Source organism: Schistocerca nitens, chromosome 9 (assembly GCF_023898315.1).
Source record: "Schistocerca nitens isolate TAMUIC-IGC-003100 chromosome 9, iqSchNite1.1, whole genome shotgun sequence".
Classification (NCBI taxonomy): domain Eukaryota; kingdom Metazoa; phylum Arthropoda; class Insecta; order Orthoptera; family Acrididae; genus Schistocerca; species Schistocerca nitens.
This window is the reverse complement of record NC_064622.1, coordinates 301,006,863-301,032,503: the sequence shown is the minus strand read 5'-3', so window position 1 is coordinate 301,032,503 and position 25,641 is coordinate 301,006,863. Positions and strand designations below refer to the sequence as shown.

Genomic DNA, 25,641 nt, shown 5'->3' with positions numbered 1-25,641 from the left:
CGACCACAACTTTGTAAAAGGAATCACTCCAATATTCGTCTGTCATGATTCAGGAGAAGCTAGATACGGCTTGTCGGCCGGATATTTGAACCCCGCTGCGCGGAGTGGCCGCGCGGTTAGAGGCGCTATGTCACTGACTGCGCGGCCCCTCCCGCCGGAGGTTCGAGTCCTCCCTCGGGCATGGGTGTATGTGTTGTTCTTAGCATAGGTTAGTTTAAATTGGTTTAAGTAGTGTGTAAGTCTAGGGACCGATGACCTCAGCAGTTTGGTCCCTTAGTAATTCACACACATTTTAACATTTTTTGAGCCCCTCGCATCTCGAACGCAAAGCCGGGTCATCAATCACTGCGTTGCTTTCCTGCGCGTAGTCTTCGGGTGTAGTCGAGGAAGGCGTCGTAAGCTTAATGATATAAACTGCCAAGGCAAAAATATGAATGGTGTCTGCAGATGTGATAAGACCACTAAGAAGTCTTTCCGTGGAACTCGTAAACTCTCAACTAGGCCACTGTCGTAGTTCGGTCCGACGAAACGCTGCAATCACATACAAAAAAACACCGACCTATGGAAGAGAGCGCCGTGCTGCAAGATATCAAAACAATATTGGCGACAAGAAATAGTACGCAGTCCTATAATTCGCTGTGTAATTAATATTTGTGATTTTTCTTACTTCTGCTTTCTTTAGTGTAACAATAAGACTTTGCTAACAAATATTTTACAAAACCACGCGCCCGGGTTCCCGGGTTCGATTCCCGGCGGGGTCAGGGATTTTCTCTGCCTCGTGATGACTGGGTGTTGTGTGATGTCCTTAGGTTAGTTAGGTTTAAGTAGTTCTAAGTTCTAGGGGACTGATGACCATAGATGTTAAGTCCCATAGTGCTCAGAGCCATTTTTGAACAAAACCACGAATAATAATCTGCATGTCTAACTAGTGCAGCTTTATTTACATTAGATTAACTAGACTGAAAGTACGCTGTGTCAGCGTACTTTGGCTATATATTTAGCACATGTAACGGAAATTTTTTGTAACATTCAGTGGAAACTTTAATTAGCGATGTATAACAGTACTTCCTTTTTCGAAAGTTACCAAGTATCGTTATAAAAAGTGGTCGTTCCGTTCCTTTTTAAATAAGATTAGCTCCATGTTGTCAAGTGCTGACTGGAATAAGTTCTTAGAAAATCTAAACATAACAGGGATAAAATACAGAAAGTGAAAGCTTATCTGCAGCTTGTACGAAAAGTAGAGTCGAAGGGCAGGAATCGAAGGCTGTAGTTGAGAAGGGGTCGAGACAGCGATGTAGCCTAGCCTATCCCCAATGTTATTCTATATGTACACTGAGCAAACTGTAAAGAAAATGAAGTAGAAATTTACAATAGGAATCAAAGTTGTTGTTGTTGTTGTGGTCTTCAGTCCTGAGACTGGTTTGATGCAGCTCTCCATGCTACTCTATCCTGTGCAAGCTTCTTCATCTCCCAGTACCTACTGCAACCTACATCCTTCTGAATCTGCTTAGTGTAATCATCTCTTGGTCTCCCTCTACGATTTTTACCCTCCACGCTGCCCTCCAATGCTAAATTTGTGATCCCTTGATGCCTCAAAACATGTCCTAACAACCGATCCCTTCTTCTAGTCAAGTTGTGCCACAAACTTCTCTTCTCCCCAATCCTATTCAATACCTCTTGATTAGATACGTGATCTACCCACCTTATCTTCAGCATTCTTCTGTAGCACCACATTTCGAAAGCTTCTATTCTCTTCTTGTCCATACTAGTTATCGTCCATGTTTCACTTCCATACATGGCTACACTCCACACAAATACTTTCAGAAACGACTTCCTGACACTTAAATCTATACTCGATGTTAACAAATTTCTCTTCTTCAGAAACGCTTTCCTTGCCATTGCGAATCTACATTTTATATCCTCTCTACTTCGACCATCAGTTATTTTACTCCCTAAATAGCAAAACTCCTTTACTACTTTAAGTGTCTCATTTCCTAATCTAATTCCCTCAGCATCACCCGATTTAATATGACTACATTCCATTATCCTCGTTTTGCTTTTGTTGATGTTCATCTTATATCCTCCTTTCAAGACAGTGTCCATTCCGTTCAACTCCTCTTCCAAGTCCTTTGCTGTCTCTGACAGAATTACAATGTCATCGGCGAACCTCAAAGTTTTTACTTCTTCTCCATGAATTTTAATACCTACTCGGAATTTTTCTTTTGTTTCCTTTACTGCTTGCTCAATATACAGATTGAATAACATCGAGGAGAGGCTACAACCCTGTCTCACTCCTTTCCCAACCACTGCTTCCCTTTCATGCCCCTCGACTCTTATAACTGCCATCTGGTTTCTGTACAAATTGTAAATAGCCTTTCGCTCCCTGTATTTTACCCCTGCCACCTTCAGAATGTGAAAGAGAGTATTCCAGTCAAAATTGTCAAAAGCTTTCTCTAAGTCTACAAACGCTAGAAACGTAGGTTTGCCTTTTCTGAATCTTTCTTCTAAGATAAGTCGTAAGGTTAGTATTGCCTCATGTGTTCCAACATTTCTACGGAATCCAAACTGATCTTCCCAGAGGTCCGCTTCTACCAGTTTTTCCATTCGTCTGTAAAGAACTCGCGTTAGTATTTTGCAGCTGTGACTTATTAAACTGATAGTTCGGTAATTTTCACATCTGTCAACACCTGCTTTCTTTGGGATTGGAATTATTATATTCTTCTTGAAGTCTGGGGGTATTTCACCTGTCTCATACATCTTGCTCACCAGATGGTAGAGTTTTGTCAGGACTGGCTCTCCCAAGGCCGTCAGTAGTTCTAATGGAATGTTGTCTACTCCCGGGGCTTTGTTTCGACTCAGGTCTTTCAGTGCTCTGTCAAACTCTTCACGCAGTATCGTATCTCCCATTTCATCTTCATCTACATCCTCTTCCATTTCCATAATATTGTCCTCAAGTACATCGCCTTTGTATAAACCCTCTATATACTCCTTCCACCTTTCTGCCTTCCCTTCTTTGCTTAGAACTGGGTTGCCATCTGAGCTCTTGATATTCATATAAGTGGTTCTCTTCTCTCCAAAGGTCTCTTTAATTTTCCTGTAGGCAGTATCTATCTTACCCCTAGTGAGACAAGCCTCTACATCCTTACATTTGTCCTCTAGCCATCCCTGCTTAGCCATTTTGCACTTCCTGTCGATATCATTTTTGAGACGTTTGTATTCCTTTTTGCCTGCATCATTTACTGCATTTTTATATTTTCTCCTTTCATCAATTAAATTCAATATTTCTTCTGTTACCCAAGGATTTCTATTAGTCCTCGTCTTTTTACCTACTTGATCGTCTGCTGCTTTCAGTACTTCATCCCTCAGAGCTACCCATTCTTCTTCTACTGTATTTCTTTCCCCCATTCTTGTCAATGGTTCCCTTATGCTGTCCCTGAAACTCTCTACAACCTCTCGTTCTTTCAGTTTATCCAGGTCCCATCTCCTTAAATTCCCACCTTTTTGCAGTTTCTTCAGTTTCAATCTGCAGTTCATAACCAAAAGATTGTGGTCAGAATCCATATCTGCCCCTGGAAATGTCTTACAATTTAAAACCTGGTTCCTAAATCTCTGTCTTACCATTATATAATCTATCTGATACCTTTTAGTATCTCCAGGATTCTTCCAGGTATACAACCTTCTTTTATGATTCTTGAACCAAGTGTTAGCTATGATTAAGTTATGCTCTGTGCAAAATTCTACAAGGCGGCTTCCTCTTTCATTTCTTAGCTCAATCCATATTCACCTACTATGTTTCCTTCTCTCCCTTTTCCTACTGACGAATTCCAGTCACCCATGACTATTAAATTTTCGTCTCCCTTCACTACCTGAATAATTTCTTTTATCTCGTCATACATTTCATCAATTTGTTCATCATCTGCAGAGGTAGTTGGCATATAAACTTGTACTACTGTAGTAGGCATGGGCTTTGTGTCTATCTTGGCCACAATAATGCGTTCACTATGCTGTTTGTAGTAGCTAACCCGCACTCCTATTTTTTTTATTCATGATTAAACCTACTCCTGCAGTACCTCTATTTTATTTTGTATTTATAACCCTGGAATCAAAGTTAAGGAAGAAGAAATACAAACTTTGAGGTGTTTGCCAGTGATAGACTTCCTAATGCGCTTGGAAGATCAGTTGAACGGAATGGATAGTGTCTTGAAAAGGGGTGTCTTGTAAGATGAATCCACGTGTTATGGAATGTAGCCGAATTAAATTAAATTATGCTGAGGGAATTAGGCTACGAAATGAGACCTTGGAGGAAATGTACGAGTTTCCATATCTGGACAGAAAATGCTATATCTGCACATTTAGCAAATATATTAAAAGTATATGAAATATTTATTTAATTATGGCCTTTCAGTGTGCCAGTATGTTAGCTTTTCATATGGTGTTAATGAGAAATTTGGGAGGATTATTTCCAGGTTTGCGAATTTCATATGCACATTTACTAAAAACATATGTTTATGGAAATAAGATAAACGTTATAAATAAATATGGCGACCTCTGAGTGACAGAAACAATCAGTTCTTGTGTTGCATTACGCGATACACAAGTACAAATTTGGGAGACGGTCAGACGAGAATCCGAATCCGATCCCTGTCGTCGAGGGCACTGCTTCCTCGATTGAGCTACCAGAGCTCGCCTCAAGGACGCATTCAAAATGTCAAGTTGCTGAAGTTGCTACTGTCTCGTCTCCATTCCATGCAGATTTCACAGGATCCGTTTCGCAGTTGTATGCGAACAGCCTCCACGAAAGAAGACTACAGCATGGATGGAGAATTTACCAAAGCCACCAGTCGAGGTGTCGCAGCGGTTAATTCACCATACTCCTATATACATCCCCGCCCTCTCATATCGATTCAACGCTCAGAGATTTCTTTCAGCCATTTCATGCGAATACCAGAATGGTTTCTTAAAGAGACCATGACCACGTCCTTGAGCGACCTATTTCTCCATCCTTAATTACCTCGAAAATGACAGAACGTTAGACTCCAACCATGTTTCATTGTAGCCTCATGGATGTGGCTAGCTTCGAAATCTTTTCACCTTTGTGGGGTATACGATTCGTTCTACAAGATATTTCGAGAGAACACGGCACTATATCACAATGACGCCAGGTGTCTCGGTTGTTCTCCGCAAACCGTGATCCCGATTTCCCTTGGTAGATGCCATGTCTTCATCCACATCTATACTCTGAAAATCAATGTGAAGTGCACGTTATAAGGTACTTACCATTGTACCACATATTTTGGTTTCGTCCCATTCACTCGCTTACGGAGCTCGGGAAGAATGACTGCTTAAATGACTCTGTGCGCGCTGCGATTAATCTAACCACGTCTTCATGGTTCCTGTGAGAGCAACAACTAGGAATGTGTAATATTCCTCACATAATATTAATTCACGAAGCTTTGTAAGCAGGCTTTCGGAGGATGCTTGATGACAATCTTCAGGTGTCTCCCACGGATCAAACAAACCTGTGCCCATTTGTGCTGCTCTTCTTTGTATAAGTTCAGTATCTCCTGTTAGACCTATTGCGTATGGGTCCCACACACTTGAAGTATACTCTAGAATAGGTGGCACGAGTGCCTTATTAGTAACCTCCTTTGCAGACTGGCTGCACTTTCTCTTTATCGTACTTACTTCACCTACGACTTTCAAAGCAATGCTGTAAGCATGTATACGTATGAATTCACTGATTCCAATTGCAATTAATTGATATTGTAGACATAAGATACTAAGTTCTTGAGTTTGTGAGGTGCACAGTTTTCGATTTCTGAAGATTTATGGCCGGCCGGTGTGGCCGTGCGGCTCTAGGCGCTTCAGTCTGGAACCGCGTGACCGTTACGGTCGCAGGTTCGAATCCTGCCTCGGGCATGGATGTGTGTGATGTCCCTAGGTTAGTTAGATTTAAGTAGTTCTATGTCCTAGGGGACTGATGACCACAGATGTTAAGTCCCATAGTGCTTAGAGGCATTTGAACCATTTTTTTGAAGATTTATGGTAAGATATCAGTATTTGCATCACTTTGAAATCTTATGAATGCCTGACTGAATTCATGTGCAGCATTTTTTAGATAAAACTCCGTCCGAACAGGCCTTGGAAGGCCCAACGGTATCGACCGGCCGCCGTATCATCCTCAGACCACAGGCGTCACTGGAGGCGGATATGGAGCGGCATGTGATCAGCACACCGCTCTCCCGGACGTATGTCAGTTTCCGAGACGGGAGCCTCTACTTCTCAATCAAGTAGCTCCTCAGTTTGCCTCGCAAGGGCTGGGTGCACCCCGCTTGCCAACAGCGCTCGGCACCCATCCAAGTGCAAGCCCAACCCGACAGCGCTTAACTTCGGCGATCTGACGGGAACCGGTGTTACCACTGCGGCAAGGCCGTTGGCATACTTTTTAGATAATGCTTCATTATCTGACTCATCTGCAAAAAATCCTGAGGGTACAATTAATATTGTCTGCCAGGACATTAAAATACAACACGAACAGCAGAGGCCCTTAACACACTTCTCTGGGACACGCTTTAAGTTACTTCTACATCTGTCAATAACTCTCCGTTCAAGATAACTTGCTGCGTCCCACCTACCAAGAAGTCGTCAATCCAGTCACAAATTTTGTTTGATACCCCATATGCTCGTAGTTTCGTTAAAAGACGCTGGTGTGGTACTGAGTGAGTTGCTTTCCGCTATTATATTTGTGAGAGTAGATGTAATGGAAATGTGCATTTGGCGTCATTGGGCGGAAGGCCTCTTACGGGGCAGGTCTGGCCGCCTTGGTGCAGGTCTTATTACATTCGACGCCACATTGGGCCACTTGCGCGCCGGATGGTGATGAAATGATGATGAAGACAGCACAACACCCAGGCCCTGAGCGGAGAAAATCCCCGACCCAGCCGGGAATCGAACCCGGGCCCGTAGGACGGCAATCCGTCATGCTGACCACTCAACTATCGGGGCGGACAGTAGATGTAATAAAGGCGCAGGAATGACCAGATTAATGTTAGGTGCCCTGGCTCTCCAGTAAATCATAAACCTCTCACCGTCTAAAGCTGACGGCTTTGGTTCATTATACCACTGTAGAAGGAAATTAATCTGCAAACCCAGATGACATTTTTTAAAGGGAATTCCGTTGTCTGTTTCAGGTCCAACTCCGTAACTGATCGGTAAGCGTATCTGACTGTCATGCTGAGAACCCGGGTTCAATACCCATCACTGCCAAAGGCTTTCGTTGGTAGGAGGACCGGGACGTGATTCCTCAGAACCCGGGTTCAATACCCGGGACTGCCAGGGGATTTTCGTTGGTGGGAGGACTGGGACGTGATTCATTGTCGTGAGGCCAACTGAGCAGCTCCCTGAATGAGAAGCAGCGGCTCCAAAGTCGGGGCGCTGACAGCGGTGGGAGAGCGGTGTGCTGTCCGCACGTTTCTCCACGCCGCATCCAAATGGAGCCATTGGCAATGGTCTTCAAGGTCTGGTGGTGCAGTTAGTTCAGGTCTCTTGTTTATACCACCTCCTATATCTTGAGGTCAGCATTGCGCCGTGTTTGTGTGTACTGCGGCTACGAACTATGCATTTGCAGCAGTTCATTGTTCAGTACAGTAGCGTTATTTCGGTCTAATAACACGAACAACGAAATTAAACGAATATCTTTGTGGTGTTAATATCAGTCAAGAGTAGAGAACAATGAAAATAATCCCAATAAACATACTTCCAGAAACCAATGGCTTCCCGGTACGACTTTAGAAGAAGCGCAGTCATGCCAATGTACAACAAATTTAAGGCTACGGTCAACTCCAACTACATCGACATACGTACTACACAAGCAACGGTACATTGTATGATGGGACGTACCTCATACAACTTAATAGTCACTCCTTTTCCCGTTGCACTCGCAAATGGAGCGATGGAAAAACGACTATCAATATGCTTCCGAACGAAATCTAATTTTTCTAATATTTTCTTCGCCGCCCTTACGAGAAATGGATGATGACGGCAGTACAATCTTTCCACAGTCAACCAAAAAATGCCGGATCACTAAACTTTCCCACCTCAATAGTGCTTTGCTGAAAGAACGTCGCCCTCCAGCCCCGGGGATTCCCAACAGACTTCATGAAATTTCAGTAATAATTGGAGCTGATCGAACCTGCCAGTAACAAATCTAACAGCACGCCTCTCAATTGCTTCGATCTCTTCCTTTAATCCGGCCTAGTGGCAATCCCAAACAATCGAGCAGTACTCAAGAATGAGTCGCACTACGGTTCTATACGCCGTATCCTTTATAAATGAGCTACACTTTCCCAAAACTTCCCACAAAACGAGATGTAACATTCGCCTTCCCGACTGACGTGCTCATTTCATTTCATATCGCTTTGCAATGTTACGCCTGGATATTTAATCAATGCGACTGTCAGACAGCACCCACTAATACTGCATTCGAACATTACAGGATTGTTTTCCTACTCATCTGCATTAGCTTAGATTTTATTTCAAGTAAAATTAGTTGCCATACATCCAACTAAATAAAATACAAATTCTCTCTAGGTCGTCCTGTATCCAACTACAGTCACTCAACGATGATTCTTCACCGTACAGTAAAATAACGTCCACAAACAGTCCCATACTTAGTTCGGGTCTCTTGTTTATACCACCCCCTTTATCTTGAGATCAGCATTGCGCCGTGTTTGTGTCTACTGCGGCTACGAAATATGGCTTTGCAACAGTTTAATGTTCAGTACAGTATTGTTATTTCGGTCTAATAACACGAACAACGTAATTAAACGAATGTCTTTGTCGGGTTGATATCAGTCAAGAGTAGAGAACAATGAAAATAATCCCAATAAACATACTTCCAGACTCCAATGGCTTGCCGGTACGACGTTAGAAGAAGGGCAGTCACGCCAATGTTACAACACTATTCAAGTTTATCTGCATCTGCATCAACATACATACTACGCAAGCAATGGTACACTGTATGGCGGAGCGTACCTCGTACAACTACTAGTCACTGCCTTTCCCGTTGCACTCACAAGTGGATGGAAGCAATAACGACTTTCTATATGCTTCCATATGACACCTAATTTTTCTTATATTTTCTTCGTCGTCTTTACAAGAAATGGATGATAGCGGCAGTATAATCTTTCTACAGTCAACCAATAATGCCGGATCTATAAATTTCCTCAATAGTGCTTCGCGGAAAGAACGTCGTCCTCCATCGCCGGGGACTCTCAATTGACTCCACGAAATTTTCGTAATACTTGGTGCTGACCGTACCTACCGGTAACAAACTTAACAGCACGCCTCTCAATTGCATCGATCTCTTCCTTTAATCCGACCTGGTGGCAATAAAAAAAAATGGTTCAAATGGCTCTGAGCACTATGGGACTTAACATCTATGGTCATCAGTCCCCTAGAACTTAGAACTACTTAAACCGAACTAACCTAAGGACATCACACACAGCACCCAGCCATCACGAAGCAGAGAAAATCCCTGACCCCGCCGGGAATCGAACCCGGGAACCCGGGCGTGGGAAGCGAGAACGCTACCGCACGACCACGAGAAGCGGGCTGGTGGCAATCCCAAACAATCGAGCAGAACTCAAGAATGAGTCGCACTACGGTTCTATACGCCGTCTCCTTCATACATGAGCTTCACTTTCCCAAAATTCCCTACAAAACGAGATGTTACATTCGCCTTCCCCACTGACGTGCTCATTTCATTTCATATCGCTTTGCAATGTTACGCCTGGATATTTAATCAATGTGACTGTCAGACAGCACCCACTAATACATTACAGGATTGTTTTCCTACTCATCTGCATTAGCTTAGATTTTATTTCGTTTAAAACATGCTGCCATACATCAAACCAAATAAAATACAAATTCTCTCTATTTCGTTCTGTATCCAACTGCAGTCACTCAACGACGATTCTTCACGGTACACTAAAATATCGTCCACAAACAGTCCCATACTGTTGCTGACCCTACATCAGATTGTTTATCTACGTAGATAACAAGAGCGGTCCTGTCACACTTCGCTGGGACACCGCTGATGACGATACCCCTGTCCATAACGAACCATCAGAAGGGAGTCGTAAATTACAAAGTGATAGAATGTCCTCGTTTGATTTTATCAGCATTCCGGATACGTAACTAATGGTAACTAACTTTTCGACAACAAGTATAACTGTCGTGTCTCGTCAATACCGTGCACTCCCTGTTCCGCGTCTTAACCTCTTGAACTTTTTCTTTATTGGGAGATTTAAAATCTTTGGTGTATTCCAATCCTTTTCAGAGTGTCGGTGAACTCCGGGAACACATTGTGGAGCTTATATTTGTTGTTCTACTGATGTGCTGTCCAGTACAATAAGAGTTCTTCATACTCAGAAGGAATATTCAGAGAGTTTTATCTCTTTCACTTCACTACAGGATCTGGAAGGAAAATTTACTCAATTGAGGACTACGTAACATGAAGAATGTTCTCAAACAGTGTTTGATAATACTAATATAATAAGAAAAAACGGAGAAGTATTTGCTCTTGTAAGGAATAAACCGGTTAAATCTGGGAGTTCTATGCTATCACAGAAAGGTAATTTAGAATACCTTTGTAGCACAGAACACAACATCGACCGTAAATGTGTTTATTGTCTCACACAGGGATTGTAATTATAAGCTTCACTCCGCTCGGGGTCTTATGAACATTATATAGCCGGTAGGACACTGAATTTAAGGGGTACTCAAACAAGAACATATTTTACGTGACTCGATCAGTGTTCTGTTTTTGTCATACAAGGAAATGAGTTGCTCTATAACGCTGTTTTGAAGGCTACCTTGTTCAGTTTGCAGATAACGCCTTTTTTAACGAGCTACACCGTTGCCTCAAAGTGGCGCATTCTACAAGAACGTGACGCGTTATCAGCCTTAGGACGACGTTGTAAGCTGCCTCGATGCTCGCCACACGTGAGATTTGTCGGCTGAGATAGAAGTATTCGACGCATTGGAGTGAATGAATGAAGTAACAAGCAGAAAATATGAAGCCAACTGCGGACTTGGTTTCTGCTATCATTTGACCTGTAAGACAGGTTATATACTGTCTTTTGCCGCTATAATAATTCAAATATTTGGGCCTGGCATATGCCATTTACAGAAATTGGTTCTGTTCTCCGTAAGTAGGGGCGGGTCGCCCATATGCTTCTGACGTCAACATGAAGACGGCACGGCAAGCGTTTGCATGGTATCCGACATAATTAGCATACACGACGGTTAGAGTATTGCAAATGCCATTATCAACAGCATACAAAGACTTGTGTAAGAAGTTGTGTGTATAGGCCAACGAGATGCAGGTGCTACAGGCATCAAACTCGATGGACAAACTTCAGCGAGAACAGTTTGCAGTGGATGTGCTAGCCGAGACTGATACAATGACTTTCCGGAAATGATTTATTTGTGCAATGACTCAACTTTCCTTTGTATCCAGCAAAGTGAATTGTCATAAAGTTCGTATATTGGGATTAGAGTGTCCTCAGATTACACGTGTGTGCGGTGTGTGTGGTGCAGAGTTAGGCACATATCATCAATCTTTTCCAGCGAGACTAACATCAGCAGTGGTGTTTACGTGGACATGTTACAAGAGTTAGCGATGCCACAATTGGAACACTTGCAACAAGAAGATACGGTACCTCCCTGAAGCCCGTAACTTTTGGGTGAAAAGCTTTCGGTTAGGTGGATTGGACGAGGTGGCCCTGTTCAGTACACGATCGCCTGGCATCACACCACCACACTTATTCCTATGGTGTTTCGTAAAGTATCAAGTGTACCGATCAAGGTTACCGGCTTACAGGATTTGAATATACATATTCACAATATGTTTTAACATGCCACCGTGAAGTTACTGAGCGTACACGGAGAGAAACTGGGTGTTGCTAGGGGTGCTTGCATTTACGTGTATGAATCAGGAATCAAAATTTATGGGTTACCTAGCCGTATGTTGAAAGCCAATTGTTATCGTCTAGTATAGTTTTAAAGTTACTGGAGTCCTAAATTGCAAGTAAAATTGGTGAACACTGTATAACTTCTACATCCTCCTATGGATAGGGAAGTGACGGTCGAGAGGTTGTGTGCTACCCATATTTGCAACTATTGGCAGCTTTCGTAAGCCAGTCAGTGTCTTTGCGGCGGTGCTGCCTTCCGCGGTGGCGAACGCGTCGCTTAGTTGGCCAGTTTGTCTTGTCGCTGGTGTGGTCCACAGTGATATCGAATCTGGCGCCTGAGTTTAATTGGGTGTTGTGCCTGGAACTGCAGGCTCCATACAGGAAAAGGCGCTAATGGGAACGTGTCGTTTCCCATGCACATCGATAAGGTTTGAAAGGCACTTGTGCTGCTGAGAATCAACAGACGAACTTCTTCCGGTGGTGGTGGTTAGTGTTTAACGTCCCGTCGACAACGAGGTCATTAGAGACGGAGCGCAAGCTCAGGTTAGGGAAGGATTGGGAAGGAAATCGGCCGTGCCCTTTCAAAGGAACCATCCCGGCATTTGCCTGAAACTATTTAGGGAAATCACGGAAAACCTAAATCAGGATGGCTGGAGACGGGATTGAACCGTCGTCCTCCCGAATGCGAGTCCAGTGTGCTAACCACTGCGCCACCTCGCTCGGTGAACTTCTTCCGTTGGGCCAGTATGTCACACAGAAAGATCGCATTCAGTGGGTACGAAACGAATACGACCTTACTCTATACGAAGTGGCGTAACAGTTAATTCAGCTTCATGACGAGAACCTCCTCATGTCTTCAGAAGTAACAAGTCGCTGTTTCTACTGATGAGGGTGTCGCACGACCTTCGGTGAGTGCCGATTACGTTTCATTGCTTTCACTCCGTCTGTAAAAGATATTCCGTGTACTGGTTAATGCGTAATATTCTGCCAGAAGGCAAGTCGTTAACGATGTAGCAACGACTGAAACTGGACGCTTATAACGGGTGCAGGAAAATGTGTCACAGAAAGGAAAAGAGCGCTATGGTCGGGGTAGAAGGAGTAGAGGGCAGCACGTAGTCAATGGCCTTGTGCAAGGAGCGATACCTTCACTTGCACGTGCTCCTAGGTCAGTAGTGGTACTGGGGGAAGTGCCAACAAAACTGTTATTCACGTGGGCGTGTAGAATGTTTGAGACTGACGGTACCCATCAGACTTTGGGTAAACATCATGCATACAATTCCCAAGATTGCAAGAGCCGACAAGTGTGAGTATCATCGCACAGTCAGTTTAATAGCTCAAGCATCCAAACTGCTGACAAGAATAATATGCAGAAGAAAGGAAAAGAGAACTGAGGATCTATTCGATGACGATCAGTTTAAGGAAGGTAAAAGGCACCAGAGAGGCAATTCTGACGCGGTTGATAATCGAAACAAGACTAAGAAAAAATGAAGACACGTTCATAGGATTCGTCAACATGGAAAAAACGTTCTTCAGTGTAAAATGGTGCAACATGTTCAAAAGCCTGAGAAAAATAAGCGTAAACTACTAGAAAAAACGGGTAATGCACATTATGTACAAGAACCAAGAGGGAATAATAAGAGTGGAAGACCAAGCACAATACTTGCATAGACAAGGGTGTAAGGCAGGGATGAATTCTTTCGCCTCTACTGTTCAATCTATACGTCGAAGAAGCAATGACGAAAGTAAAATAAAGATTGAAGAGTGGGATTAAAATTCAATGTGAAAGGATATCAATGTTTGACTCGCTGGTGACATTCCTACAAAATTTAGAGAGTAAATCGAAGAAAGATGAAAGTGATGAGAATTAGCTGAAATGACAACAGTGAGGAAATTAACATCATAATTGTTGATCACAAAGTAGAAAAAGTTACGGAATTGTGCTATCTAGGCAGCAAAGTGACTCACAGCGGACGGAACAAAGAGGACATGAAGAGCAGACTAGCACTGGCAAAAAAGACATTCTCGGCCAAGGGAAGTCTACTAGTATCGAATATAGGTCTTAATTTGAGGAATAAATTTCTGAGAATGTGCGTTTGCAGTAAAGAATTGTATGGCAGTGCGACATGGACTGCGGGAAAACCGGAACAGATGAGAATATAAGCATTGGAGATGTGATGCTAAGAAGAATGTTGAAAATTAGGTGGGCTGATAAGGTAAGGAATGACGAGGTTCTCCGTAAAATCGGCGAGGAAAGGAGTGTTTGGAAATCACTGACAAGATGAAGGAGAAGGGACAAGATGGTAGGACAACTGTTTAGACATTGGGGCTTAGCTTTCATGGTACTGGAGGGAGTTGTAGAGGATAAAAACTGTAGAAGAAGGCAGAGATTGGGATACATCCAGTAACTAACTGATTACGTAGGTTGCAAGTGCTACTCTGAGATGAAAAGGTTGGCACAGGAGAGGAATTCGTGCCGCTTCAAGCCAGTCGGAAGACATGACTGAAAAAAAAACTGTCTGATGTAAAGAGAAAGGACTTTATTGTCAGTCACGATATTCGAGATCTAAATGATATTGTTGCGTATTGACTTTTCTCTTTGGTTAGTCATTACAGCACCGTCAAAGAGAACGTTTATTCCTGAATTCTCTTCGAAGGAACCATCCTGATGTTGATTGAAGTAAGTTAAGGAAACTACGGGACGCTTAGATCATATTGTGTGGATGGGGAGCTAAATCTCCTTCGTTCCAATAAGAGTACCTTGTCCGGGTCAGGGATAAATATCTTATTCGAATTGTTAGGCTTCAGAATAATTACATTTTTTTTACTATCACAATATCATCCCAAGAGAATGGGTGCACGCTGAAGAACCGATGATAATAAACAAAGAGCTAGCAGCCAAAACACCGTTGGACTAACGTTACCGCTGTAATGTTATTCTATCAGATGATGGGCTAATGACGCGAACGTAGACCGCGGGTAAATAAACATTTATAATTTTTAAAAAGAAAAGAGCTGCAAGATAGACGTTAATGAATTGAGAAGCAAATGTTAAGAACACAAATTTACCTAAATTGGTACAGAAAACTGAAATCCTGGTTTTTACATGTAAATACCAAACTCTGAATAAATTGTCGTTAACAATCAAGTAATATATTTCAATGTAGACTGAGACACCGACGTTTCGTAACGGAATTTGAGCACTACCACCCGGAAGAAAGCCCGAGAAGTATTTCGTTAATAGAGTAATAGAACAAGTCAAATATATTTCCCGTGAAACAGTGTATGATTATCACGAAGGTATATACATAAAATGTACAAAATTTTGTAATATTTCCTAGAAATCAGCAGACATCTGAAAAATAAAACACAAACTTACGACATTGAAGTTTTAGAAGACTGCTGCTCTACCAACGCCATTAAATGGTAAAAAGGAAGGAAGAAATTCAATGGAGAGAACGCAAATGAGGTTTCTGAGAAATCTAAAGGGATGGAAAAGACCATATCAGATTAGAATTTTCTGAAAATGATGGACTATTGAAGATGTCATATTAGTCGAACGCAGTTTAGCCACTAGGTAATTCATGTTATCATTTGACTGCAATAAACTTTACTGCTACATGTCGCCCTTCTGCAGAAGATTCCTATATTTCCCTTTCATCACATTTACATTTTCGAGTGGGCTATGCCGTCCTATTCCGATATTAGACGTGCGTATTTGAATTCGGTCGATTCTTGCCGGTATGCATACTTGGTAAGGTCACCAAACACTGGAACAGTACTACAGAACTGGCCTCACAAGCGTTTTTAAACAATTTCCTTACTCATGTACTATTCTCTCCAAGAACCCTTGCAACAAATCTAAGTCTTCCATTCGTCTTTCCTATCAGAGATTTTACGCGTTCGCCCCGTTTTTTTACCGTTTTTTGATTCACTCATCAAAAATAGTTTTGCATCACCCTGGTACCCAGACCTACTGAAGATAGACGTTGACTTTGGATATTGTATCACAGACACAGTCCCTTTGACTGTTCAGATATGTCACTAAACCCACCCAAAGATGTAACCAACCATGCAAGAGCAGCGCCTATTAGACGGAGGGGGTCCGACAGCCTATCAGTTCCAGTACACGGCTTGTGTTGTCTGTAGTTCAACCATGCCTAGACGGTCAATACCGCGGTTCGATCGCGTCCGCATTGTTATTTTGTGCCAGGAAGGACTCTCAACAAGCGAAGTGTGCAGGCGTCTCGGAGTGAACCAAATTAGATTTTGTTCGGATATGGAGGAGATACAAAGAGACAGGAACTGTCAATGACATGCCTCGCTCACGCCACCCAAGGGCTACTACTGCAGCGGATGACCGCTACCTAAGGATTGTGGCTCGGAGGAAAACACAGCAACGCCACCATGCTGAATAATGCTTTTCGTGCAGCCACAGGACGTCGTGTTACAACGCAAAATGTGCGCAATGGGCTGCATGATGCGCAGCTTCACTCCCGACGTCCATGCGAGCTCCATCTTTGCAACCACGACACCATGCAGCGCGGTACAGATGGGCCCAACAACCGATGAGTGCCGCGATATGTCTTCAACTAGATAATCGTCGGAGGCGTGTTTGGAGGCAGCCCAGTCAGGCTGAAAGCCTTAGACACACTGTCCAGCGAGTGCACCAAGGTGGAGGTTCCCTACTGTATTTGGGGTGGCATTATGTGGGGCCGACGTACGCCGCTGGTGGTCATGGAAGGCGCCGTAACGGCTGTACGATACGTGAATGCCATCCTCCGACCGATAGTGCAACCATATCGGCAGCATATTGGCGAGGCATTCGTCTCGTGGACGACGATTCGCGCCCCCATCGTGCACATCTTGTGAAATGTTTTAGGATAACCACATCGCTGGACTAGAGTGTTCTCCAGACATGAACCCTACCGAACATGCCTGGGACAGATTGAAAAGGGCTGCTTATGGACGATGTGACCCACCAACCACTCTGAGGGATCTATGCCGAATAGCCGTTGAGTAGTGGGACAATCAGGAGTAACAGTGCCTTGATGAACTTGTGGATTGTATGCTACGACGAATACAGGCATGCATCAATGCAAGAGGACGTGCTACTGGGTATTAGAGGTAGCGGTGTGTACAACAGTCCGGACCACCATCTCTGAAGGTCTCGCTGTATGGTGGTACAACATGCATTGTGTGATTTTCTTGCGCAGTGAAAAGAATGGAAATGATGTTTTTGTTGATCTCTGTTCCAATTTTCTGTACAGGTTCCGGAACTCTCGGAACCGAGGTGATGCAAAACCTTTTTATGTGTGTATTACCGACACTGTCTGCTCAAAAGTATCCACCATCTCCATGTATCAGGGAATCGACTACTAGATGTGACGAGAAGTGGACCCCCCAGTATAAAAGGAGGCGACGAGTATTGCGTTGTCAGTACAGAAGCGGTGACAGCAGAGTGGATCGATCAGGAGAGCTCAGAGACTTCGAAGAGACTTGTCACTAGTCACATGAGTAACAGATCAATCAGGGAAATTTCACCCCTTCTAGAAGTGTCCCAATCGACTATTGGTGATGTGGTTGTTAAATGAATCACAGATAAACGATGATCAGGCAGACCTCTTATGCTGATGGCCAGGGGCAGTCGAGTATTGCAAAATGGTGGTTTTAAAAAGTCCCACGAAATCAGCGGAGGAAATGACTCGCGAGTTCCGAAGTGCTGCCAGCAGAACAGGTGGCACAATGACTGCGCAGGGGGCTAAAAAGAACGGCGTGCAGTGGTAGAGCAGCTCGTCCTAAGCCACTCATCTCTATAACCAGTGCTACGCCACGGCTGAACTGGTGTAAAGAGCGACGCTGTGGGTGACTGGAAACAAGTGACTTGGAGTAAAGAATCACGCTTTACCCTGTGGCAATCCGATTTAAGGGTTTGGATTTGGCGAATGCCTGGAAAACGTTGCCTTCTATTCTGTGTAGTGCCAACAGTAAACTACGGAGAAGGTGGTGTCAGAAAATGGGTGTGGATTTCGTGGTTGGAGTGTCCTTCTCTCACTGCACTTAAGAAAACGCTAAATGCGGAAGGAGATGAACACGTTTTACAACATCGTATACTACGAAGAGTAGAGGAATATTTCAGAGACGACTACTATTTGTACTGGTATGACAGTGCATCCTGTCATAAAGCATCCCATGTGAGGCAATGGTTTATGCACAATAAAAGTCCTGAAATAGACTAGCCTACCTACAGTGCCGACCTGAAGCCAGTGGAACAGCTTTGGGATGAGAATGATATTTTCACTCTGCAGTGGAGTGTGCGCTGATATGAAACTTCCTGGCAGATTAAAACTGTGTGCCGGACTGAGACTCGAACTGGGGGCCTTTGCCTTTCGCGGGCAAGTGCACTACCAACTGATTTACCCAAGCACGTCTCACGCCCCGTCCTCACAACTTTACTTATGCCAGTACCTCGTCTCCTACCTTCCAAACTTAACAGAAGCTCTCCTGCGAACCTGGAAACATCCCCCAGGCTGTGGCTAAGCCATGTCTCCGCAATATCCTTTCTTTCAGGAGTGCTAGTTCTGCCTGTTTGTTCATTTACTGGGATCAAAACAATTTTCATTTAAGTAAAACGTCAACATTTCAGTAACTATTTTATCTGTGATATAATTAAAAACATACAGTAGCATCGACAGTCGCATTATTGCAATAATAACGCGATACCTTTTACATTTTTTCGTCGCTGATCAGTAGAAAGCCCTAAAAATCACTTCCGAAACGTTTGCTCACTGAGAATAACGAACGTAGCCCAAAGGAAGAAATGAGCGTTTCCGTACTAGGGTGAGGTAGGTCTGATGGGACTGTTATTCAACACAGTCCAATTCGAGTCTCCTAATGTTTTCCTTTCACATATCTCCACCCATTCCCATTTTAATGGTCTCCAGTCCTTTCCCTTCATATCACTACTTCGCCTCCTTCTTTACCCTCCCTCTTCCCCTTTTACCTTTTCTCTTTTTTTATCGCCTGTCACAAAACTGCGCCTCCAAGGAAAGGTCGCTCAGGGCGCTCGCCCTTGCTGCCATGCCCCTGTTACATCACTGGTTGAACTGTCTTGATATTGAGTTTAACATGATGTATTTTTGTAAATCAACGGATATCAGAAAAAAATGAAACACTGGAATAGCTCGTTTCATTCGACAATGGAGACTTTTATCTTAGGCGACTGAGGAGATGCGTAATAAACGACTGAAACAAAATATACTTCGGAATACTTATGTTATAAATTTAGGTGAGGAGTACACTCCTGGAAATTGAAATAAGAACACCGTGAATTCATTGTCCCAGGAAGGGGAAACTTTATTGACACATTCCTGGGGTCAGATACATCACATGATCACACTGACACAACCACAGGCACATAGGCAACAGAGCATGCACAATGTCGGCACTAGTACAGTGTATATCCACCTTTCGCAGCAATGCAGGCTGCTATTCTCCCATGGAGACGATCGTAGAGATGCTGGATGTAGTCCTGTGGAACGGCTTGCCATGCCATTTCCACCTGGCGCCTCAGTTGGACCAGCGTTCGTGCTGGACGTGCAGACCGCGTGAGACGACGCTTCATCCAGTCCCAAACATGCTCAATGGGGGACAGATCCGCAGATCTTGCTGGCCAGGGTAGTTGACTTACACCTTCTAGAGCACGTTGGGTGGCACGGGATACATGCGGACGTGCATTGTCCTGTTGGAACAGCAAGTTCCCTTGCCGGTCTAGGAATGGTAGAACGATGGGTTCGATGACGGTTTGGATGTACCGTGCACTATTCAGTGTCCCCTCGACGATCACCAGTGGTGTACGGCCAGTGTAGGAGATCGCTCCCCACACCATGATGCCGGGTGTTGGCCCTGTGTGCCTCGGTCGTATGCAGTCCTGATTGTGGCGCTCACCTGCACGGCGCCAAACACGCATACGACCATCATTGGCACCAAGGCAGAAGCGACTCTCATCGCTGAAGACGACACGTCTCCATTCGTCCCTCCATTCACGCCTGTCGCGACACCACTGGAGGCGGGCTGCACGATGTTGGGGCGTGAGCGGAAGACGGCCTAACGGTGTGCGGGACCGTAGCCCAGCTTCATGGAGACGGTTGCGAATGGTCCTCGCCGATACCCCAGGAGCAACAGTGTCCCTAATTTGCTGGGAAGTGGCGGTGCGGTCGCCTACGGCACTGCGTAGGATCCTACGGTCTTGGCGTGCATCCGTGCGTCGCTGCGGTCCGGTCCCAGGTCGACGGGCACGTGCACCTTCCGCCGACCACTGGCGACAACATCGATGTACTGTGGAGACCTCACGCCCCACGTGTTGAGCAATTCGGCGGTACGTCCACCCGGCCTCCCGCATGCCCACTATACGCCCTCGCTCAAAGTCCGTCAACTGCACATACGGTTCACGTCCACGCTGTCGCGGCATGCTACCAGTGTTAAAGACTGCGATGGAGCTCCGTATGCCACGGCAAACTGGCTGACACTGACGGCGGCGGTGCACAAATGCTGCGCAGCTAGCGCCATTCGACGGCCAACACCGCGGTTCCTGGTGTGTCCGCTGTGCCGTGCGTGTGATCATTGCTTGTACAGCCCTCTCGCAGTGTCCGGAGCAAGTATGGTGGGTCTGACACACCGGTGTCAATGTGTTCTTTTTTCCATTTCCAGGAGTGTATATAGACAAATATGATGTCAAACAAACAAATAGGCGAAAAGATACGGCATTGTGTGATTAAATCACCTAACACTACAGTTATTTAGAATCGACAAATAGCAAGTGGTATTCATCCGGCAAGACATCAAGGTGAAACAAAAATGGTTCAAATGGCTCTAAGCACTATGGGACAACATCTGAGGTCATCTGTCCCCTAGATTTAGAACTACTTAAATCTAACTAACCTAAGTACATCACAAATATCCATGCCCGAGGCAGGATTGGAACCTGCGACCGTAGGAGCCGCGTGGTTCCAGACTGAAGCGCCTAGAACCGCTCGACCACAGCGGCCGGCTAATATGAAGCGATGAAATAAATCTGGTCATCATCAGGGTAGGTGTAGCACTGAGATTCATTGGGAGAGCAATAAGATACTGAACTAATTTAAGAAGGCGATCCTTTGCAAACCATATGTCGCTTTCGAAGTTGAAATAAAGGCAGAGACGTACAGTATTCGGAGAAGAGAAGCACAGAACGTCACTGTTTCGTCTAATCGGCATGAATGCGTCACAAATACGCTGAACAATCTCCAATAGGGGAGTGCTTAAGAGAGACATAAACATTTACTCTTAAAAGACCCAGAATGAATATACCAGAACCAATCAACAAACATATTTCCTTTTACGATATGTGATTGTCGCGACAGTAAAAGGAGGGAAATTCGAACTTATACAGAGCGGTACATACTATCTTCTTGCGCACCCTGTGCAAATGGAATAGGAAAGTGTGTGTGTGTGTGTGTGTGTGTGTGTGTGTGTGTGTGTGTGTGTGTGTGTCACCAGGTGTAACGCCTCTTCATTTTTTAAATGTGAGATTACATTAAGGATAAAGTTGTTCAGTTGACCAGTACCTGCTGTGCAAACTAGTACAGTACGGACACGACATGATGTTGAGGCGGTGACGGAACAGATGTTCGCAAATACGTGGAGAGAAACTCAGTATCGCCTGTACCTTCTAAATATAACACAAGGATCACATTTGGAAATGTATCCATTAGAAACTTTACGAGTTAAGCCACCATTTGCACCAAACCGCATAGCTGTATCTAGTATAGTTCCTTAGAAATATTTTTTTGTGATTAGGGTAAGAGTGTCTACTCTCCCTGTACAACAGCACATAACCAAAGATGTTGACACACAACTCTGTTGAATATAAAAGCAAAGTGTCAACAACCATAGAATGGAATAAGAATAAGGAGTTATCTTAGCGCACTGTGCTTGTACCCAATGCCAAACAGAAATAGTCACGTAACGTTGGTATGTCGCTGTTGTTTACATTTTGCTCTAAGATCGAAACTTGCTTGTTACAAGTGTTTGCCCTGTTTCCACTCATTTATTTACTAGTAACAGAAATAGTACTGAATTGTTGCTGCTAGGGATACACATCAAAATTCGTACGTAAGCATCACTAACGTCTAGTTATATGTGTCATACTGGTAAGAGGCGCCTTATGTGTTGATTAATATCGACACACAATGTAATGAAGTCATAAGACAGTGGATCTAACTGATGTGTCAGTACGTCAATATACTTACAAGTGTTGGATAAATTCTGTAATATGGGAGTCTGCTGCCTTTCAACCCTTTGAATCTACAAACATTTAGAGCAATTTCGACCAACAGATAACATTTGTATATGACAGTCTGAGTAATTACGTCCACACTGTACAGATCTCCAAACCGCTGCGCTCGTTTCACGGTGTCACAACAGGGAATAACAAAACTAGTACCTATGATGTGGAGAAGTTGTGTGTGCGATTGTCATTTTAGTTTCGTCAAGGATAAACGTAGATTAAATATATGGCATAGAAAAGTAAAAACGGGGAAGAATGTTGAGTCTACAAATATTTCAGGGTGTAGTAAGTCGAAATTCCAAGTTCAATGTAATTCGGGTCACTTTCACTTTTTCGTACTAGGAACACATTTCGCAATACCGCCACGGCATACTTTTAGAGTCTTGGTAATGCGATCAAATGCTACAAAAACCTTAAAAGTAGCGATGGTTATCCCTCATTTTCTTGTTTTTTTTTTTTTTTTTTTTTTTTAAAAAAAAAACTGAATACGAGAGCTGATGCTGCAATAAATCGAAGGGATTTTGCATTTATCTGCTCATAGCTTTAAGCTAAGTTCATTCCATATTTCGATTGCAAATTATTAACAAGTCTTTAAATTGCGTGTACAGAACTCACTGTGCTTTTCAACGGGATCTATATGATCTACTGATGTGATCGCATTCAAAATCTGCAGAGCCTTCGCAGACAAACGTTACGCCGTACAATAGTCACACGAGTTTTAGAGTCGATGTATGTTGGCGACAAACATTCTGCTCCGCGCACCTGAATACTCATTCCGTAGAAATTTTACTCTATGGACACAAGCAGAGCTTCAGCTACAATGTCTACGATATTTCACATATTGGTAAAACCACAGTACAAGAGAAACCGACAAAACACTTGCTGATGGCTTTTTCTATGTATTGCACTTAATCTCTGTTCGGTTGCCGCCTTTTTGCTTCTGTGCACAGCATTGTTTTGCAGAACCATTTTTGGTTGTAATGAATTGTACAATGAAACTACTGAGTAGCTCGATAATTAGGTCGCACGAGAATAAAAGTTTAGTGGATCGTAGTCTAAAGAAAAGTTTAAGTTTGTATGATTACTTTTTGTATTTAACTGGGGACTGATTGTTAAATTTCATCTCACACTGGTTGCAAAATTAGTTTAAAAATGGACGAAATTATTTTGGTGTGTTTGGAAAAAATCAGGGAATCATCGAGGAATAAAGACAAAAAAATTGGCTCTTCCACAACTCTTCCCATCCCCTCCCCTCGCCTTCTCCCCGATGAAGAAGCACAGTTGAGTGAGAGATAGCCGAAGTATGGTGTCACGCCTGCGTCGGCCCACGTACCTTGTGCAAGTGGTTGCGCTCCATGTCTGCGAGTGAGTGTTACGCCGGGCGCCGCCGGCGGGCCGGTATATATACGCTCGTAGGCGGCCAGGTACGCGTGACGTAACGTCTGGGAGGCGCCCCACCTCCTCCGAAGAAAGGGAAAACCTACCGGGCCGAACTCGTTGTCTGCCGCCGTCGCCTCCTCCGTAAATCCAAATCGCTCCAGAAGGGAGGGCGCAAGTCATTGCTCGCAGTTAGGCTTTCGTTTTCCACTCGCCCTTCCCACGTGGACGCTTCACTCGTTGTCAGCGGGCAGCAATTTCTCAGGCAGCGGCGCTCGCCTTTGATGGGCGGCACTAGCGGTCCCCTCGAAGGCGGTCAAGGTTGACCCTCTCCGCCTTAGGACGTGCGTTTCTCGGGAAACATAACAATGCACCGTGGAAGTGCTGCGTCAGGGCAGCGGCTGAAGCAGAAGCGGTCTTCACTTCCGTAGTATGGCCGTTACAAAGCACTGCGTGTTAGTTTACTGTGTTTCGACACAGTTCGCGCTTGCAAGTGTTCGTGTTCCAGCAGAGAGAGAGACATATTCCGAAAGACAAGCGACCGAAAAAATTAAAGAAGTTGTCGATTTTCGGTCAATAGTCCTGTTTAAGCACTTTTCAGGCGCTGATTTCAAAGTTCTGCGAACGGTCTTGTAATAGCAAAAGAGACAGTAACACAAAATGACAACCAAAGAGTGGCTATTAAAATTTAACACGATGGTCAGAAACAGTCTGAAAAGCTTGTAAGGGTGTTGCACGAGAGGTTGTACTAAGATATAACTGTTAAAAAGAATTCGACATGTTGCGACGTTTATGATTTGTTTACCATTGAATGTAGCCATCAGATCATCGCACGCGCAAATTCAAGCAGTCTGCCAGAAGCGGTGACGCCAAACATGTTCTTCGTTTCCTCAAACCGAAAAAACGTAGCTTTTACTCACCTAGTTTAAATTTATCACATCCGATAAAAGCAAATTTTAACTGATACTTAACATTTCAACAAATGATAAATCACGGACCCAGAGGTATCTGTGCATTAACGCATTTTAGCGAGTGCAAGTGCTTGCGTTTGCGGACACAACGATCTCATTGGCCGACATTGACGCCAAATAACTCAGAAACGAAGGGACGTATCGATTTTTTTTTCATATCAATTATTTCTCAACACAGCCTCACGTGCAACACACTTACAAGCTTTTCAGACTGTTCCTGGACACACTTTATAGACTGCCAGAAAAAATAAATACACCGAAGAGTCAATGCCTAATATAGGCATGCGTATTCAAATACAGAGATACGTAAACAGGTAGAATACGGCGCTGCGGCTGGCAACTCCTACATAAGACAACAAATGTCTGGCGCAGTTGTTAAATCGGCTACTGCTGCTACAATGGCAGGTTATCAGCTTTTAAGTGAGTTTGAACGTGGTGTTATAATCGGCGCATCTCGCTTCCCGCACCCGGGTTCCCGGGTTCGATTCCCGGCGGGGTCAGGGATTTTCTCTGCCTCGTGATGACTGGCTGTTGTGTGATGTCCTTAGGTTAGTTAGGTTTAAGTAGTTCTAAGTTCTAGGGGACTGATGACCATAGATGTTAAGTCCCATAGTGCTCAGAGCCATAGTCGGCGCACGAGCGATAGGACACACCATCTCCGAAGTAGCGATGAAGTGGCGTTTTCCCGTACGACCATTTCACGAGTGTATCGTATCAGGAATCGGGTAAAACATCAAATCTCCGACATCGCTGCGGTCGGTAAAAGATCCGGGAAGAACGGGACCAACGACGACCAAGAGAATCGTTCAGTGGGACAGGAGTGCAACTCTTCCGCAGATTGCTGCAGATTTCAATTCTGGGCCGTCAGCAACGACCAGCGGGTGAAGCACTCAACGAAAAATAATCGATATGGGCTTTCAGACCCGAAGGCCCACTCGTGTACCCTTGATGACTGCACGACACAAACCTTTACGCCTCGCCTGGGCCTGTCAGC

General features: G+C 44.1%; 1 protein-coding gene across 1 annotated transcript in view; it reads right to left on the bottom strand.

Moving 5' to 3' along the window:
- LOC126203148 (uncharacterized) overlaps nucleotides 1-23,753 on the bottom strand; it is a 58,453-nt gene extending 34,700 nt beyond the window's left edge. The window contains exon 1 of the mRNA XM_049937391.1: nucleotides 23,633-23,753. Coding sequence (XP_049793348.1) covers nucleotides 23,633-23,656 — 24 coding nt within the window. The 5' untranslated portion in view covers nucleotides 23,657-23,753. The remainder of the gene's footprint in view (nucleotides 1-23,632) is intronic.
- Nucleotides 23,754-25,641: the final 1,888 nt, after the last annotated feature.